We start from the raw sequence: 18,637 nt of genomic DNA, 5'->3' as shown, positions 1-18,637 counted from the left end.
ATGTGTATTGGACTTGGAAGAGAATGGAGAGAACAGCCAAGAGACTGTTGCAGCAATACACGCAAAAGCCATAGGAGGTTGAATTCCTGTGGAGGCGGTGAGTGTGGAGAGGCAGATGCAAAAGCCATTAAAGAAAAATTATCTGCAGTATCCAGATGGCCCTAGGCTGACTTCTAATATAGAGTCTTTCAGGGAGTTAATTAATCAAGTGAGTTAGTTTTGTACTTATCTGCCCCCAAGCAGATAGAAAACCATTTCTCATGTTTGCATGGAAAAAAATATCTAAATAATAAATCCATGTGGGTTTTCTTATTGTCATCATTCACATTTAGGCAAAATCCATGAAGTAGTCATAGGAATCTTTTCTTTCTCTCCATATTTTGGCCAGGATCCTACAGTTATATCTGAGAAAACCCAAGGTCATTAATGTGGAATTTGCACAATTCATTAGCACATGGAATACTTAAAATTAAGGTGGTTTCCAGGGACATTGATTTCAAATTAATCACTCTGTACATAACATATGTTCCAAAGCTGCAGACTGAGCACATTCTTGGTTGTATTCTGGACAGAATAATTTATCCATGACTCAAATGGATGATATATGCATCAGGAAATGCGTGGGTTTTTCCTTTTTCTCTGAACTCTTTCGGGCCTTGATTGTTGGCAAACCTTATGTATATTTCTCTCTGATTTTAGAGCTCAGTGACTTTTGGCCCCGTGCCTGCTGTTCACATTGTTTTCTGAAAGCCATTTCCCTGGGATGCTTGTTACATGGACTGGACCTGGATTTGCCAGTGTTCTCCCTGGGGCTGGCTTAAGATTTGCTGGCCCTGGCCGTTTTGGCTCAGCGGTTAGAGAGTCAGCCTGCGGTCCAGAGAGACCAGGGTTTGGTTCCCGCTAAGGGCATGTACCTTGGTTGCAATTTGTCCCTGGCCCTGGTTGGGTCGTGCGGGTGGCACCACTCGATTTGTCTCTTTCACATCGATGTCTCTCTCTCTCTCTCTCTCTCCCCCGCCCCCCCTCCCCCCCATCTGAACAAAACAACAAAAAAACAAAAAAATGTCCTCAGGTGAGGATTTAAAAAAAAAAAAAAAGATTGGCTGTCACAAAATTCCTTCTCCCATGGACTTTACCATGGCCATTTGCTATGAAACTCAGGTAACATTTAAGTCCAACACTTTCAGTCATAAAAAGCTGAAATACATTCTTGCACCAAATGTTTCCATCCCAGTCTTGCTAGATATGTTTATCATAAAATTATTTGCAAAAAGTAGAACATCTGGAGACCATTACACACCCAAGTGTTTCCTAAAGATATTAAAGCAACATAATGAGGAGCCATTTGCTACGTGCTTTATTCCAGGGAGAGAAGCTAAAGTTGGAGTTATATATTTAAGATACTAGGTCTAAGGAAGTGGTGATGGAATGTTTGTATAAGAATAATAAATAACTAAAATAACACAAATCTTGCCTCTCCTGGGATTTTTTTTCTAAAAACTTAATAAACTAACATGTGCAGAGATTCAGACTCAAGGGATGCAGAAGAGGTATTTATTTTCATTTGAATTTTCCCTGAAGAAGAGAAAAACTAAAAGCAGGCTACTCTCTTGCCTCCCACTGCCTTACTACCCTTCCTCAGCCTTTTGAGAAATATCTAAAATAGAAGAGAAAACAAATTAGAAAAATCCTTGATCTAGAGCAGTAGTTCCTAATCTTTTCTTTATGTAAACTTTTATTTGGTAATCTGAAAGCCCACAGACCATTTCTACTGAAAAATATTTTCTATAGCTCGGGGGGAAGGCACTCCCAAAGTCCCTCTAGGGACCACATTCTGTAAGTGCTCACTGTGTGTTACATGACCAGAGCTGCTGATTCATTTTGAAACTCTTGATATGATATAATTCTCTATTTCCCCCTTACAAATGAAAGCCATTTTGTTTATCTATCAATAATTTGTATCCAGAAGCTAAGCATGAGAAGAGATGTATTAGAAGACTAAAGAATATTCCTTTCCCATTCTCTCTTTAGTCTTGAAATGTGAGAAAATGAAATGCTATAAGAATAAGATTTGTGGCAAAATAAAACAGAGACCCTGTAGATATTAGTATGGCAGATAAGATGAAGGTCATTTGCATTATCTTTTTCCCACAGTACTCATGACAACCCATAGCCAATAGTTTCTAAGGCTTTGCTATTTGCAAAGTGCAACCTATGGAAGAGCCATTGGAATGTGAGCATTTACTTACCATCCAGTCCACCTAGACCTTACCTCTGCTCCACAGCGGAACCCACATCACAGCAGAGGCAGAACACTACCAAACACTGTGGTCACTTTGGTTATATAACTGTACTTTTTGGTCACTGAATTTTTGCTTTATTTCTTTTAACACAGAATTTTTGCTTTATTTCTTTTAACACAGAATTCTCACACCTATCTGTTTAGAACCAGATGTATAACATTATATAGATGTCTATTTTTCCCAGCCTTTGGAAGGAGGGTCTCACGCTCATTCACACATCCTTGTTGATTCTGTAAGTATCACAGAGCTTTGTGGATGCTTCCTTCTAAACTGAGCTCCATTATAATTCTACTTTTTTTACCCTCACCCGAGGACATTTTTTTCCATTTTTTGTTCAGATAGATGGGGAGGGAGAGAGAGGAAGAGAGAGAGAGAGAGAAACATTGACACGAAAGGGACACATCGAGTGACTGCCACCCGCACGACCCCACACGACCTATCAGGGTCGGGGACAAACTGCAACTGAGGTACGCGCCCTTAGCGGGAATCAAACCCGGGTCTCTCTGGACCGCAGGCCGATGCTGTAACCGCTGAACCAAACCTGTCAGGGCTATAATTCTACTTTTAAACTCTCTGGTGAAATGTGTCTTGAGAAGTGTAAATGTATTTGTGTCATTATAGAAGTCACCTATTCTCTATAAAAGTTACCTGATAACAATTGCAAATCTTACAGAATGACAGCATGTGCCAGTTAATGATTTGAAGTGTTTTATATATTTGATTATTTAGTCCGATGGAGCCAACAACTCTATAAGGTAAGTACTATTTTTATCTTCATTTGTAGATGACAGAACAGAGGCACAGGGTCACAGAGCTAGTAGTGAGGAGTCTGGAATCAGAGCTAAGCTGCTCGGTTCCAGCGCACTTGCTCTGAGCCATGACAGCATATTGGCATTACCAAGAGTTTAGAGTAAAGTCCTACCACTTTAATTATTAGTCCTTGCAAGTTCCCATTTATACATATTATGCTTTTATATTGTAATCAGAGTGCTCATAGAAGTCTGTATTATGGACATTTTTCACTTCACATTATATCATAAGCATTTTATGTTTATGTAGTCTTATTTTTAGAAACAAAGAATAGTATTTCTTTGAGTGACTTTTTAAATTTTATTTTTCAACTACAGTTTACACTTAATATATTTTTGTATTAGTTTCAGGAGTGCAGCATAGTGGTTACACAATCATATACTTTACAAAGTGATCCCTAAATATTTCCAGTACCCCCTGGCACCATACAGAGTTATTACAATATTATTGACTATATTCCCTATGCTGTATTTTACACCTCCATGACTATTTTTTTTAATCCCCACATGAGGACACTTTTGCATTCATCTTCAGATAGAGCGAGAAGGAGAGAGGGAGGGAGAGAGAGAGAGAAACATCGATGTGAAAGAGACACATCGACTGGCTGCCACCCACACGATCCCAACCGGGGCCAGGGACAAACTGCAACCGAGGTACGTGACCTTAGTGGGAATTGAACCCAGGTCTCTGGACCATGGGCCAACGCTCTAACCGCTGAGCCCAGGGCCCCATGACTATTTTTTAACTATCAGTTTGTACTTCTTAATCTCTTTACCTTTGTTACCTAGTCCTTCAACACCCCTCCTCTCCAGCAACTATCAATCTGTTCTCTGTGTCTATGAGTATGTTTCTATTTTGTTTTTGTTTTTTGTTTATTTTGAGTGACTTCTTTCAGGATCTTTCTCCCACAGAGTTGAACCACAGACAGGCCTTCCAAACATCTCACTCTGTGCACAACTTCAGACCCAGACTTGTTACTGGGCAAAGTTTGGCATTGAGTAAATTTATATAATTTAATTATCCATTCCTCTACCTATGAAATAGTTGCTTCTATTTTTCACTATGTATAATTGGTGCATATTTTTCAATATTTTAAAATATAGTCCTATTGGCCCGGTCAGTGTGGCTCAGTGGTTTGAGCATCGTCCCATGGACTGAGAGGTCCTGGTTCAAATGCCTGGTCAGGACACCTGCCTGGGTTGCAAGCTCTATCCCCAGCAGGAGGCGTGCGGGAGGCAGCCAATCAGTATTTCTCACATCGATGTTTCTATCTCTCTCTCACTTCCTCTCTCTAAAAAAAAATCAATAAAAACATATTTTAAAGGTTCTATGGTTCTTGAAATAACTTATCAAATTTATTTCTGGAAGCTATTCTCCAATTAATTTTCAGGATTATCAGTAATGTATAAAAGTACCAGTTTCGCCCTGACTGATTTGGTTCAGCAGTTAGAGCGTTGGCCTGTGATCCAGAGAGACCTGGGTTCAGTTCCCGCTAAGGGCATGTACCTCAATTGTAGTTTGTCCCTGGCCCTGGTTGGTCGTGCGGGTGGCAACCACTCGATGTGTCCCTTTCACCTCTCTCTCTCTCTCTCTCTCTCTCTCTCTCTCTTCCACTCTATCTGAACAAAAAAATGGAAAAATGTCCTCAAGTGAGGACAAAAAAAAAAATTTTTTTTTAAAGTACCAGTTTCATCCATTTTCAGCAGAATTGTATAGAATTGTTTGGGATATCTTTAAAAGTAATTTTGCATATAAAAATCAAATTGCTTTCTTTAAATTGTATTTTTAAATATTTATGAGAATCTTCTAATATCTTGATTTAATTGACAAGCAACAAACTACAAATTATATTGGAACACAGACATGTCCTTTGGTTTACATATTATCCATGTCTGCTTTCAAGCCAGAAAGGCAGAGCTGAGTAGTTATAACAGAGATCTTAGGGCCTCAAAGCCAAAAATACTTACTCTCTGGCCTTTTATAGGGGGTTATAGATTATTTAATTAGCTGTGTATCCATATTTTGTGAATTGTGCCTTCAAAGTTCAATTTTTCACCATTGAACATTTCAAATTTATACCCTGGAACTTTATTATTTCATCATCTACTATAAAATTCAATATGAGGCAGATATAGCTTTAGTTTTATTCAACAAATTCAGCTATTATAACATTTAAAAAGCCATTGTTTTAAGATTATTTTACCAAATGTATATTGCAAGATTTATCAAAAAAAAAAAAAAAAAAATGGAAGGAGGGAAGGGAGGGAGGGAGGGAAGGAGGGAGAGAGGAAGGAAAGAAACAGGACACCCAGTTAAATTCAGTGTGGTATTAAATATGTCCCAAATATTCCCTCAAACATTACATGACACATACTATTCTAAATAAAAATTATTCATTGTTTCCCTGAAATTACTTTTTAACTAGGTCATTTTTATTTTATATGGCAGTTTTAACCAAAGGTGGTCTAAAGCCTACACCTGGGGGGTGGGAGGCATAGAATATTGTGTTGAAGGTCTACCATATTATGGTAGAAATGAAGTAGAAAGTAAAAAAAAAAAAAAAAAAAAAACCCTCTTGAATGGGAAATTTAAACTATCATGGTCCCCCTAGCCACACAATTTATATTCTCTAATGGGGAGCTTTAAATAGAACTGTGCTCATGAACGAACATATGAGTTACAAAGAAAAAAAATCATATCCAACAGGTTTAATTCAAGGGGAAAAAAGCTAAAAGTTGGGAACTCAGGCAGAGTAAAGAAAGTTACAGGAAGAAAATAAATCACAAAGGGATGTTATTATTAATAATAATAGTCATGAAATTCAAATTTATAAGAGCCAACTCCTCACTTTAAATCCATATCCTAAATATTTCTGAACTTTGTAAACTCCAGAGATTATCAGTTGATGCTGTGTTAAATGCTTGCATCCAAATTATACATTCCTCACCTATCCACTGAGTGTGTATGGGCCAGGCCCTGTGCTGGTCCCTGGGGTGTAAAATATGATGATTCTTGCCCTCTAAGGGTTCTCAGCCTGATACAGATGATAGCGTGTAAACAAAATCATGGCAGTGATGTTTGATAGATATATAAATAGATTATATTGAAATTACCTTAATATATCCATTTGATCTGTTTTCAAGCAATTATTCTCTTATATAAATATGAAAATCCCAAAACCTAAATAAAAATTAAGAGAGTAAGCCAATCTTGGCAAACTGTCAGAAATCTCAGAAGAGGCCGTAGGTCGTGTTCTATGTCAGATTCCTTAGAAGCAGAAGCTGAAACAGGAACTCAGGCACACCTGATTTATTGAGGGCATGTGGGTGGACAGGAAAGGACCAAAGCAAGGATGTGGTCTCCACTGAAGTGTAGCTGCAGCCTGATCCCACAAGGAGCTCTGGATTACACCACAGAATTGTTCCAACTAGAGGCACAGTGGTGGGTCTGTGTGTACCCGAATCATTGGCTACAGGCTCACCACCCCAGCCCCCTGGCCCCCAGTGAGTTCATTAACTTCTGGACAAGGTGGCAGACTCCAGTTTTCTGGAGAAAGGGACAGCTATGAGCTATTCAATACCATAGCAGCTGGCAGGCAGGAAGATCTGAGCATGGTACAGTGTGCCTGACCCGGGATGTCCAGTAGGAGAAAACTGGTACACAGTTTATGATTACAGCCCAATGTAGTTATTTCCACACCACCAATTTTGCTGCTTGGGAAGATACTTGACTGCTTGGGTCTTGGTCCTTTCAAAGTTTATTATTCTCTGCAGCCAGATTCACATTTGCAGCAAAACTAAAATGGATTACCAAGAAGACCAGATGAAAGTTCTATTCATCCCTGGAGGCTCCTTCAACATAAATTCCTTTTGTTTGGCAAGCATAGTGAGACAGTTAGATTTTTTTTAGTCTCCCTGATTACATGATATGTTCTTTTATAAAAGTGTGTTTAGAGCCAAAAGTATATTAGGTATCCTAGAGTACAAAACTGCTATTCTTCTTTTAAACTGTGGAATGGACCGTACTTGTAAATATAAAGTGCTTAGAAGTTTCTAGAAGTGAGTCATGGCTTTACAAAATGCTACAGCTGACAAGGACTCTTGTTATTTGGTCCATCTGTTTGATGCCAAGAATGGCCAACTCTAAACTGGCTCAGACCAATAACTTTGAATAATGAACCCCTAGTTGGCTGCCCTGATCCCCAACCCTAGCCCATATGGCCTCCTTCTGCATCTCTCCCCCCTTGGTTTGTGTTTGGAGAAAGTAGAGTTATTTAAGTATCAACTTAAAGATACAATACTAGAAATATACATATATTTCCTATTGAACAAATTTGTATGCAGCACATACTATAAATTAGACACTGTGGTAAGCACAAGTATGAACAAAACAAGCACCTTCCCTGCCAGGCCGGGGCTTACTCTCTAAAGAGGAGATGCGGACAGTAACAGGACATGACATGGTGTCGGAGGCGCTGGGAGTTGTGAGAGGGCTTGAAACTGAAAAGTTCATGTGGTTCAAGCATTGGTTCTCAATGTCACCTGACCCAGCCTCTTCTTTTTTATTACAAATATTTTACAACACTCTTCACTATCCTGAATGAAATTCATAGGCAGTATAGCCTACCTGCACACAGATCTTCCAAGAATATCAATGTTATAATGCAAATACAAAGGAGAAATAAAAGCAAAGTTATTTATAAAGCAATAGTATGTACTGTAATATGTGTATGTACAAGCATGAATGCACAGAAAGCACAATGAAGTCCATGATGCTCACACATGTAGAATTATTATGTACATGACAGCCATGAAAGCAAGTGTGTTATAAACATGTTTAATGTGTTTTAAAAACATAGAGTAAGGCTTTCAACTCATAATTATAATCAAGGATTTCTTCTTCATGGATTTTCAGTGGAACATTTAAAACCTACTGTATAAGGCAGAAATGATTCTTCTTTTTGTGAGAATGTATAGCATTTTTTACCCCCCTCCCCCCCACTAGATGCTAGTAACACACCTCACCCAACTGTGGTGACATCCAAACCACTCCTTGGAATTTCCAAAATGCTCCCTAGGGTTCTTCCGTATTGCGAATTATGGAGCTGAAAGGAATGCATGCATGAATGAATGGATGGATGGATACGAAGCTTGGATTTTATCCTGAGGCAATGGGGATTATCTTGACAAATTGCCTTTTAAAGGATCACTATGACTGTGCAGTAGAATATTGATGGGGAAGGGAGGACAAGAGTAGAAGATGAGACATCTGTTGGGACATCTATTGAGCTGCCAACTATTGGATAATCTAGGTGCCCCAATTAGAAAAGTGACATGGGAACAAAGAGCAATAAATACATCCTAGACACACTTAAGGAGTCAGATTGACCAAGCTTGTGATGGAGTAAGAAACAATAACATATGCTGAGAGTACAGGAAAACCAAGGTTAGAGTTGGAGGAGCAGAGACGCTTTGAAATAGTCGTGCAGGGTTAAATTCCACCCTCAGGTGTGTCAACAGACAAATAGAGAAGGACTGGAGAGGGTTAAAGTTAAAGGACCATGGAATGCAGTTTCAGTATGGACAAAGAAAAAGATCAGAGGAGATTTACTTGTGCTACCAGGTTCATTCTCCTAACACAACCTGCTGAATTAAAACTTATTTTCAACACTGTTTTTCATTCATTTAAAATGACCAACTTGGTGAGATTAATCTTCTATACCAACACATTCTCTACTATATCATTTAAGCTGTAAATTAACTTTTCAACTAATATTAGGCTATAACTTAGATAAAATATTCTAAAAAAAATGTAATTGGAAAGCTTTTCTTCACATAGATGTTATAAGTGATCTCTCTTTGAGAATAAACTTATAATGCATTTGCCCCCATAATAACTGTATGAGCTAAGCCAGCAATTCCCAAAATGCATCTTGGATTGATTCTATGAGATGTTAGTATTATTTGAATATAGGACCAAATGGTTAAATAAGTTTGAAAATACTGAGTTTAAAGAGTATCTCTCTTGCAGGACTTCTCAGAGCCTTTAATATGTTAATCTGTTTTGTGAATTTCCAAGAGGCAGATATAGTTTGATGTAGACCACTTTCATAGGTAATTGAAAAAGACAAACTTTTAAAGAAGAATTCAGTGGAATTAGAGTTCCACAGTAGCACTATGGAATGCCCTAAGTCATAATTTCTTATTACAAGTAGCCTAGTTAAAAGTCTTTCAAATTTAAGACAAATTTATTAGCAAGCTAAAAATATAGTAATAGCCCTGGCCGGTTTGGCTCAGCGATTGGAGCATTGGCCCGCGGACCAGAGAGTCCCAGGTTCAGTTCCCCCTACGAGCACATACCTTGGTTGCAGTTTGTCCCCGCCCGGTTGGGGTCCTGTGGGTGGCAACCACTCTATGTGTCTCTCTCACATCGATGTTTCTCTCTGTCTCTTCCTTCTTTTCTCCCTCCCACTCTATCTGAAGATAGATGCAAAGGTGTCCTCAGGTGAGAATTAAATATATATATATACACACACACACACATAGTCATATAGTAATAAGGACAATAAAAAGAAACAGGCCCATTTATTTTCTTTGCCATTGGTCAATAAATAAAAATATTTAGATGAAGACTTCTTAAATAAGTTGAAAATCTTAAAATATTTAGTCATAAGCAATTCAAAGAACTGACTTCAGTCCCTTTTCAACCATTATTCGCATATATGGACCTGATTTTTTATAACTGGAATCTGAACAGTTATGAACATGTCTTTTTTTCTCATTATTTTAAAAACTTGGTCTTCTTCCCCAAATCAGTGCATTGCAGGGTTTCTGCAGCAAGCAAGATTTAGATGAATACCAGCTGCACACCTGTGTTGAAATTGCCTCGGGCCCTGGCCAGTTTGGCTCAGTGGTTAGAGCGTTTGGCCTGTGGTCCCGAGAGACCCAGGTTCGGTTCCCGATAAGGGCGCATACCTCGATTGCAGTTTGTCCCCGGCCCTGATTGGTCGTGTGGGTGGCAGTCACTCAATGTGTCCCTTTCACATCGATGTTTCTCTCTCTCTCTCTCTCTCTCTCTCTCTTAAAAAAAAAAAAGAAAGAAAGAAATTGCCTCGGAACCAGGGGCTCAAGTGCTCCCTGATGCATGTGAATGGCTTATAGTCAGCATGTCTGCCAGGCTGCACAATGCACAGTGAGTGAGTATCCATTTAGTAGGCGCTACTGAAGCACTGCACCTATAAAAATTCTTTTGGAGACATGAGTAAATTGACTTAATTTATTTTCATATCTATTCCAGACAAGCAATAATTTGCCCAATGATTAGGTACACTGAGCGGTCTGTTGATGTGTTGGGATCCGAATGTGCAATACAGGACCTATATAGAAAGAGGAGCCTTGCAGTAGCATTAAGATGCTAGATTGCTGGAACAATAGTCCTAAAAATTTTATATAGAATCCTGGGATTTTAGGTCTGAAATAAACTCTAAACAATTTCTTTCATCCTCAAACCTTCATTTAATACATGAGACAATTAGGGTCCAAATATATTAGGTAACTTGCCCATTGCACTAAGCTGTAGAGAAGCACTGTTTCTCACCCTCAGCAGTTTCCAAATTTTGGCCTGCATAATACTTTGTTGTGGGGATGGGGGTGGGGTCTGTCCTGTGCATTATAAGATGTTTAGCAACATCCCTACCGTCTCGCCACCTGATACCAATAACCCCTCTGCCCTGGTTGTGACATCCAAAAATGTCTCCAAACTGTGTCAAATGTCCCCTGGGGGAAAAATTCCCCCCAGTTGAGAACCACTGCTATAGAGTGACAGTTGCAATGGGAGCCTGGTCTTCCTAAATTCTGGGCAAGTGCTTTTTCCACCAAACTGAAGGACTATGGCTTTAGGGTTTCCACAATCTTATGAAAAATATGGAATAAGAAAAACCAAAAGTATAGTCCAGCATCAACATAGATCATCAGGAATTAAACTAATAATATCAATAATAATTAAATTCAAACAATTAATTATTAAAACATTTATTTTAAGCCTTTCAGTTAGGTAATGTTTATTGTGGTTTATATTTAAGTAATATTTATTGAGCACTTACTACATGCTAAACGTTATTCTAAGTACTTCACAGGCATTATTATCTTTAATCCTTATAATCCCATAATGTAGATCCTATATTATCCCCCTTTAACAGATAAGGGATTAAGGACTGGAGAGGAAGCAAATGAAAGAGAGGTGAACTAAAGCTACTAAGAGGATGAGGTGTTTCTCTGTCATTTCCTTCACCTCTACCTTCCTTGTTTTATTCTGTGGAGGCTGCAAGTGTCACCCCTAGGGGTCGGTCGAAACCAGCTGCAGTGCACTTGGAGGCCAGTGCCAGTGTAAGCCTCATGGTGTGTGCCGTTGTGACAGGTAAGCAACAGGAAGCTACCGTTTGGGGCATCATGGCTGTCACTGTGTGTAACAAAAAAACAGATGGCGGAAATGCTCCTATGCACAACCTTGGAGTTTCAAAGGTAGGAAAGTAGTGTGGGGAGTCTACAAGAGGAGTGGATTGGGAATTTGACTACATTACTCAAACTGTCTATATAGATAAAACGTACCGAAATTTTTTCTACCGTCCTTTATTCACCCATTCACTGGGCACTGACTGTGCAGAGTTTGTTAGGAAGGGTGAGTAACAATCAAATCATGGTCCATGCTGCTGGGATTTGCAGTCTCTATCAGATATGTGGCAGTCCAGGTAGGCTGTGGGAACATCATGAAGAGAGCTGGCTGTGCAAACCCACCTGTGTGATCTGGCCCGTAAGCCCCAGGACTGAAAAGGCCAACAGAATGATGGACTGGGAAGTTAAGAAAGGGGCCAACACTATGACCAGGACATTATGCTTTCTGATGCTGGGGTCATAAAGTCTCAGAACTCATTTTATAAGTCACCCGTTAATAAGGTCTTTGTCCGATGGCCTGGGGAACTGGCACCAGGCAAAGTGCTCGACCATTGTCTCCTTGCTCAGCCTTGTCTCCCACCCTGAACGGCCTGCCTCTAGGCTATAGATTAACTCCCATCTTATCTATTCATATTCCAGAGGCTCCATGCATAACCCCCGCAGGGCCAAACCCTAAGGGACAAATTCCAGCTGCAACAGGCAGATATAAAAGACACAAGCCCCTACATTGAGCACGGCTTCTAGGCTTCTAGGACTCGACCCCGGAGTCTGTGAACCCGCCCGGAGTGCACCCAATAAAGCCTAATCCCTGTTTATTCAGCTGATTGGCTTTCCAGTCTCTTCTCTGTTTTATTCGGCGGCGCCCCCGATTCCTTACAGTCTTAGATGGGGCTTCATCCACAGCTATCAATCCAGTTTTCATGCTGTCATGTCAGGGTATATAGTTTTCTGTTCATGATGTAAAGCATTATTGAAAACACTGTTCCCCAAAGAAACCTGCTTTAGGACTATAAAAACCACCAGGTACATTAATTCTCCATTCAGGTAGGAAAACATACCTTTTCAGTCATGATTCAGATAGATGGCACACCTTCCTAGTCATTGCCTATCAATAGCCCACCAAACAGCTTAGGTTCATCATCACTTTTCCTTTTTCCTTTTCTTTAAAAAAAAAAATTATGAAGTGCTTGAGATACACGAAGGGATAAACATAAAAGAGCAAACATTTCTTCCATGTAGCACCCTGTCAAACAAACAAGCATCACTTTTCTTTTCTTTTCTTTTCTTTTTTTTTTTTTTTTTTTTGTATAGGGAAGATCAGCTCAAAGAATTTAAGAATTTAACAGAAAAGAATTGAGCGCTTACCATTTTGTCCAGGAAAAAGAAAAATCTAACCATCTTGAGGGGTGCTGGGTCTTAGATTTTTTTTATAGTCTTGAAGTTTGACTCCCAACATACATGAAAGTTCATTGTTAAAGACACATTACTTGCCCTGGGTGGTTTTGCTCAGTGGTTAGAGCATCAGCCTGCGGACCAATGAGTCTCGGGTTCAATTCCAGTCAAGGGCATGTACTTCAGTTGCTGTTTGTCCCCGGCCCTGGCCAGGTCATGTGACATGGTGGCAGCCAGTCGATGTGGCTCTATCACATCAATGTTTCTCTCTGTCTCTCTCTCCCTCTCTCCCTCCCTCCCACTCTATCTGATGATAAATAGAAAAATATCCTCAGGTGAGGATTAAACAAAAAAAAACAAAAAAAAGACACATTACTTGTTCAGTTCCTCTGTATAAACATTTATCAGACCCAATTGTTCACATATTACTGTTTGTAGTTGATGAATTACTATTTAATGAACTTCTCATGGTACTAGCTATATGCCAGGCTCTGCTCTAGGCACTGTAGAGACTCACTCTGTCCTCCTTGACTGGGATCAGACGGTAAGGTAGAGACTACGAAATTAGAACTATGCCTCTTTCACCAGCATGCCACTTCCCCCCGCACAACATGCTACTCTTTGCTTCATCTAGCATGTCACTGCCATCCTCAAGACTCAAAGGGCACTGTATGTGACCAAATAACAGGACAGTGCCTCTTCTGGGAAGCAGTGGCTGGCCACCGTTGTGATGGGTGCCTGCAAGGCTCTTGTGGAGTTCCCAATTGCCGCCCTTGCATTTGCCATGCCTTTGCTGAGCTTTGTGATCTGGAAGCAGGATCATGCTTCAACTAGTTGTGAGGGGTTTACAACTGGAAGAAGCTGAAAGGTATAGAATTCATATGTTCATTTATTTATTTATTTTTTCTTTTGTTCTGATCTCATAGCACTCTCCAAAGGACCACCAAATAGAAACTCAACAGCAGAATGATTGCTTTGGGTGGGGAAGAAGGAGTGTCATTTCATTATCCTCTAAATCCTGTTATAAGCCAGGCAATGCCTGATTAAACCACTAACAAGCATTTGCCTTGTACCTTGCTTTTTATATTCCTGAAATAAGATATATAAATTAAGTGCTATTACATTGAGTTTAATGACTATACCATGGAACATTCCATAGTCAAAAATCCTTTTCCAGAGCAAATAAGCATCTTCTAAAATATTGAGTTTTCAGAGCTTCATGGTCCTAATGCATAGCAAATACATATTGACTAACATGCAAGCTTTGCCTGAGAACACTTTGGTGAAAAGAAATTGCATTGACAGATGCATCAATGGTTACTATGGAAATCCTTCTTCAGGACAATCCTGCTGTCCTTGCCCATGTCCAGATGTTCCCTCGAGTAATCAGTATTTTGCCCATTCCTGTTATCAGAATCCCTGGAACTCAGATGTAATCTGCAGTTGTTCTCAAGGTTATACAGATAGGCAGAATACTTCATAATGGTTTTTTTCCTTCTATTTCACACTGCAATCTGAAAAAATAATCATATATTAATCATTTATCTGCTTTGGCCAAGTGAGCATTTCAGAATATAAGTTAATGGTAAGAAGACACAATTTGATAAATTGCTACCTTATAAACAAAGAATTTGAATTATTCAGAAACCAATGACAATTTTTTTTTATCCTCACCTGAGGACATTTTTCTATTTTTTGTTCAGATAAAGTGGGAGGGAGAGAGAGGGGGAGAGAGAGAGAGAGAGAGATAGAGAAACATCGATATGAAAGGGACACATTGAGTGGCTGCCTCCCACACTACCCAACCAGGGCCGGGGACAAACTGTAACCAAGGTATGTGCCCCTGGTGGGAACCAAACTTGGGTCTCTCTGGACCGAGGGCCAATGCTGTAACCACTGAGCCAAACTGGCCAGGACACCAATGACAATTTCAAACCCATCCCACTGAGCTATAAATGTAGTACTGTCTGGAAAACTAACTGACCAAATAAGCTTAAAACAAATTAATTTCTTTAAGATAAAATCATCACATGTAAGATATATATGTGGTTAAGTAAATTTATGAGATATACATTACATATAACATAAGCAATTAAAAAGTAAAAGGATTTAACCAGTCAAATATTTTCTTTGTATAATTCTGAGCAATCAATTTGACTGGTATTTCACAAATACAATAAATTTTTTCAGAAGTCTGGAAGCACTGATTCAGGCATTGAATTGTGGGAGACTTTTTGCATGGCATCCATTTTGTTAAAATCTGCTCTGCCATCTCCTGCCCCAAGGCAGGATATCTCTGCATTCTGCATTTCTTTATCTCTGCATTTTGCATTTCTTTAAGTAACCATTTACTCAACAAGCCAGTCTTTGCTGACCTTTTGTTCCTCTTGTGGTATTTCCTGGAATTGCTTCGGGCAGTGGTGCTTGACAAAAGGTGCTCCCTGTTTTTCTTGCCCTATATATTGTGTGAATTTCCCTTGAATAAATGAGACTTGATCAGAATCCTGTCTTGTCTCCATTTCTCATGTCTCTTGTCCCTCCTCATCCTCACTCCCCCTCTAGAGTCCTCGTTGCTCGACCTGCGGGACGGGTCATTGAATAGAGACTGCATCAGTCCATTCAATATTTGTATCTGTTGCGCAATCAAAATTTTTATTTTTCATAGTTTAAGCATGAGTATAAATATGTTATGTAAACAAGGGGGAAAACTTATGAAGTTCACTTGATTTAATCACACTTAGAAATACGGTGCTCTTATTTTCTTCAGTGATAACGACCATCATGATAATAAATTACCTGGCTACCTGGCCAGTGTGTCTTAGTGGATTGAGCATGTCCCATGGACTGAGGCATCTCTTTCGATTCCTGGTCAGGGCACATGCCCAGGTTGCTGGCTTGATCTCCAGTAGGGGGTGTGCAGGATGCATCCGATCCATGTTTCTCTCTCACATCAATGTTTCTATCTCTCTCTCCCTTTATCTCTCTCTAAAACAATCAATAAAATTATTTACAAAATAATAATAAAAATTAAAAATAAGTTACATGGCTAATACTTTTAATATTTGTTACCTCTAAGATTACACATGTCTCTAGTCACCTCTTTTATAGTCTCTTCTCCCTGTTTACACTTTGGCATGGTTGACCAGTTTTTAAGAACTGAGACCATGATTGGGCTGCTAGAGCATTTCTAAATGGGATGAACCAAAGTGTGGCGAGTGGACCCACCGTTTGGGCACCTACACAAGTGCTGCTTCCTCATGGCTGGAAGGGTAAAGAGTATAGAAGAGAAGGGATGGTTTCTTTATACAGTGCTTAATAACAACACTGTCTTGGGCTCATACATCAAGGAAACTACTCTCAGCCATCTTCGCTTCTAGAAATATATGTCAGGCTGCTGCTCTTTCACCTCTAGAATTAGATGAGGGTTTGACCCTGGAGAGAAGAGGGGCTGAAATAAACTATAGTCCTGGAGTACACTTGAGCGACCCTAGTTCTATAAGAACCCAAGGGTCCAGTACCCATAACTCTAGGTTTTTAAGAAAGATTAGAATCCATTCTTCACCAAGGACAATTTAGCTCTGAATAATCATTTTATCCTCTGAATAAATAATAAATTAAGATAAATGTTTTGTTTTAAATTAGAACACATTTCCTTATTCAGCCTCAATGGGTGACCTCTCATTACTCCTAGAGGACCCCAATTATTCTCTGTTTATACCAATCTCCATCTCCCCTCTGCCAACACACAGACATACACACATCCCTCATCCCATTCCCTTTTTCTTTCTCCATCTTTTAGGTAAGCAGTGTGGAGAAGGCTCTGCTGGTTTCTGTGGAAATCCAAGAATTTCTGGAGCACTGTGCCAGCCATGTGCCTACAACAACAACATTGATGTTACCGATCCAGAGTCCTGCAGCCTAGTAACAGGGGAGTGTCTTAAATGTCTGCACAGTACTCAGGGGCCCAACTTCCAGTTCTGCACACCTGGTCACTGGATCAGCCCTCAATCAAACCTGCAGAAATAAGTATGCAAGGCTCCTGGGGTGGGGGTGGGGGGAATATGGAAGCTCTCCTCTGCTCATTTCAGTTAGGGCAGGAGGGTCAGCACCCACTGGGTTATGGGCTGGGGCACTGAACTCATAAGCAGAAATGGGTGCAGCTACAATATACTCACTGGTGTTATTAGTTTGCCTTTTCTGGCTGTTGCTCTAGTGGATTTTGAGCATTGCTTCTCAGTGTATGGTCCAAGGTACAGTGTACCAGAGTCATCTGAGATGGGAATGAGGTATTAAAATGCAGATTCCTGGACAATACCTCAGATCTATGGAACTGAATCTCTGAAAGTGGGGCCCAGGAATCTGCACTGTGACAAGCTCATCAAGTGACTTGAGATCATAAATACAAGAATCATTGATGTACAAGTAGATACAAGGTAATTCTTTTTTTATATATAATTTTGTAAATTAATTATTTTTGTAACAGATGTTTTTCCTTTTTCCCCCACTGATTCCCCCCTCCCTGCCCTCACTGCTCTATCCGCAGCTTTGTTGTCCATGTCCACTGTTCATACATATCTGCATATAAGTTCTGTGGTTTATCTACTCCCCACCCCTTCTTTTGGAGATTGTCAGTCTGTATCCCACTTCCACGTCTCTGGGACTACCCCATTCCTCAGACTGTTATGTTCATTATATTGAAAAAATAAATGAGATCTTATGATACTTGTCTTTCTCTATTTGGCTGTTTTCGCTTAGGATAATACCTTCCATGTCCCTCCATGTAATCTGAAAGGATAAAAGATCTTTCTTACAGCTGCATAGTACTCCACCATGTATATGTGCCACAACTTTTTTTATCCATTCGTCCACTGATGGACACTTGGGCTGTTTCCAGATCTTAGCTATTGTAAATAGTGCTGCTACAAACATGGGGGTACATATATTTTTTCTGATTGCTGTTTCAGGCTTCTTAGGGTATATTCCTAGCAGTGGGATCACTGGGTCAAATGGGAGTTCAATTCTCAATTTTTTGAGGTAACACCATATTGTTTTCCATAGTGACTGCACCAGTCTGCATTCCCACCAGGAGCGTACTAGAGTCCCCTTTTCTCCACACCCTCGTCAACACTTGTTGTTTGATAATTTGTTGATGGCAGCAATTCTGACAGGTATGAGGTGATACTTCATGGTTGTTTTAATTTGCATCTCTCTGATGATTAGTGATGTTGAGCATTTCTTCATATGTCTCTTAGTCATTTGTATGTCTTGTTTGGAGAGATGTTTATTCAGGTCCTCTGCCCATTTTTTAATTGGGTTCTTTGTCTTCCTTTTGTGGAGTTGTAAGAACACTCTATATATATTGGAAATTAACCCCTTATCGGATATATCGTAGGCAATTATGCTCTCCCATAGAGTGGGATGCCTTTTTATTTTGGTGGTTGTTTCTTTTCCTGTGCAGAAGCTTTTGAGTTTGATGTAGTCCCATGTGTTCATTTTCTGCTTTGCTTCTCTTGCCTTAGGTGATGTATCAGTGAAAATTCTGCTGCATATGAAGTCTGAAATTTTGTTGCCTACATTTCCTTCTAGAATTTTTATGGATTCATGAGTCACATTCAAGGCTTTTATCCATTTGAGTTTATTCTTGCGTGTGGTGGAAGTTCATGGTCTAGTTTCATTTTTTTG

General features: G+C 39.6%; 1 protein-coding gene across 1 annotated transcript in view; it reads left to right on the top strand.

Moving 5' to 3' along the window:
- The window catches only part of LAMB4 (laminin subunit beta 4), a 114,256-nt gene that overhangs the window by 54,165 nt on the left and 41,454 nt on the right, over positions 1–18,637 (top strand). The window contains 12 exon segments of the mRNA XM_036246316.1: positions 700–753; positions 755–828; positions 1,104–1,352; positions 2,424–2,534; positions 9,905–10,008; positions 10,235–10,312; positions 11,432–11,572; positions 13,590–13,789; positions 13,791–13,819; positions 14,255–14,416; positions 16,753–16,947; positions 16,949–16,977. Coding sequence (XP_036102209.1) covers positions 700–753; positions 755–828; positions 1,104–1,352; positions 2,424–2,534; positions 9,905–10,008; positions 10,235–10,312; positions 11,432–11,572; positions 13,590–13,789; positions 13,791–13,819; positions 14,255–14,416; positions 16,753–16,947; positions 16,949–16,977 — 1,426 coding nt within the window.

This window comes from Molossus molossus, unplaced genomic scaffold, assembly GCF_014108415.1.
Source record: "Molossus molossus isolate mMolMol1 unplaced genomic scaffold, mMolMol1.p scaffold_m16_p_7, whole genome shotgun sequence".
NCBI classification, from domain to species: Eukaryota; Metazoa; Chordata; class Mammalia; order Chiroptera; family Molossidae; genus Molossus; species Molossus molossus.
The sequence above is the reverse complement of the archived record's forward strand: the minus strand, read 5'-3'. Positions and strand labels throughout refer to the sequence as shown.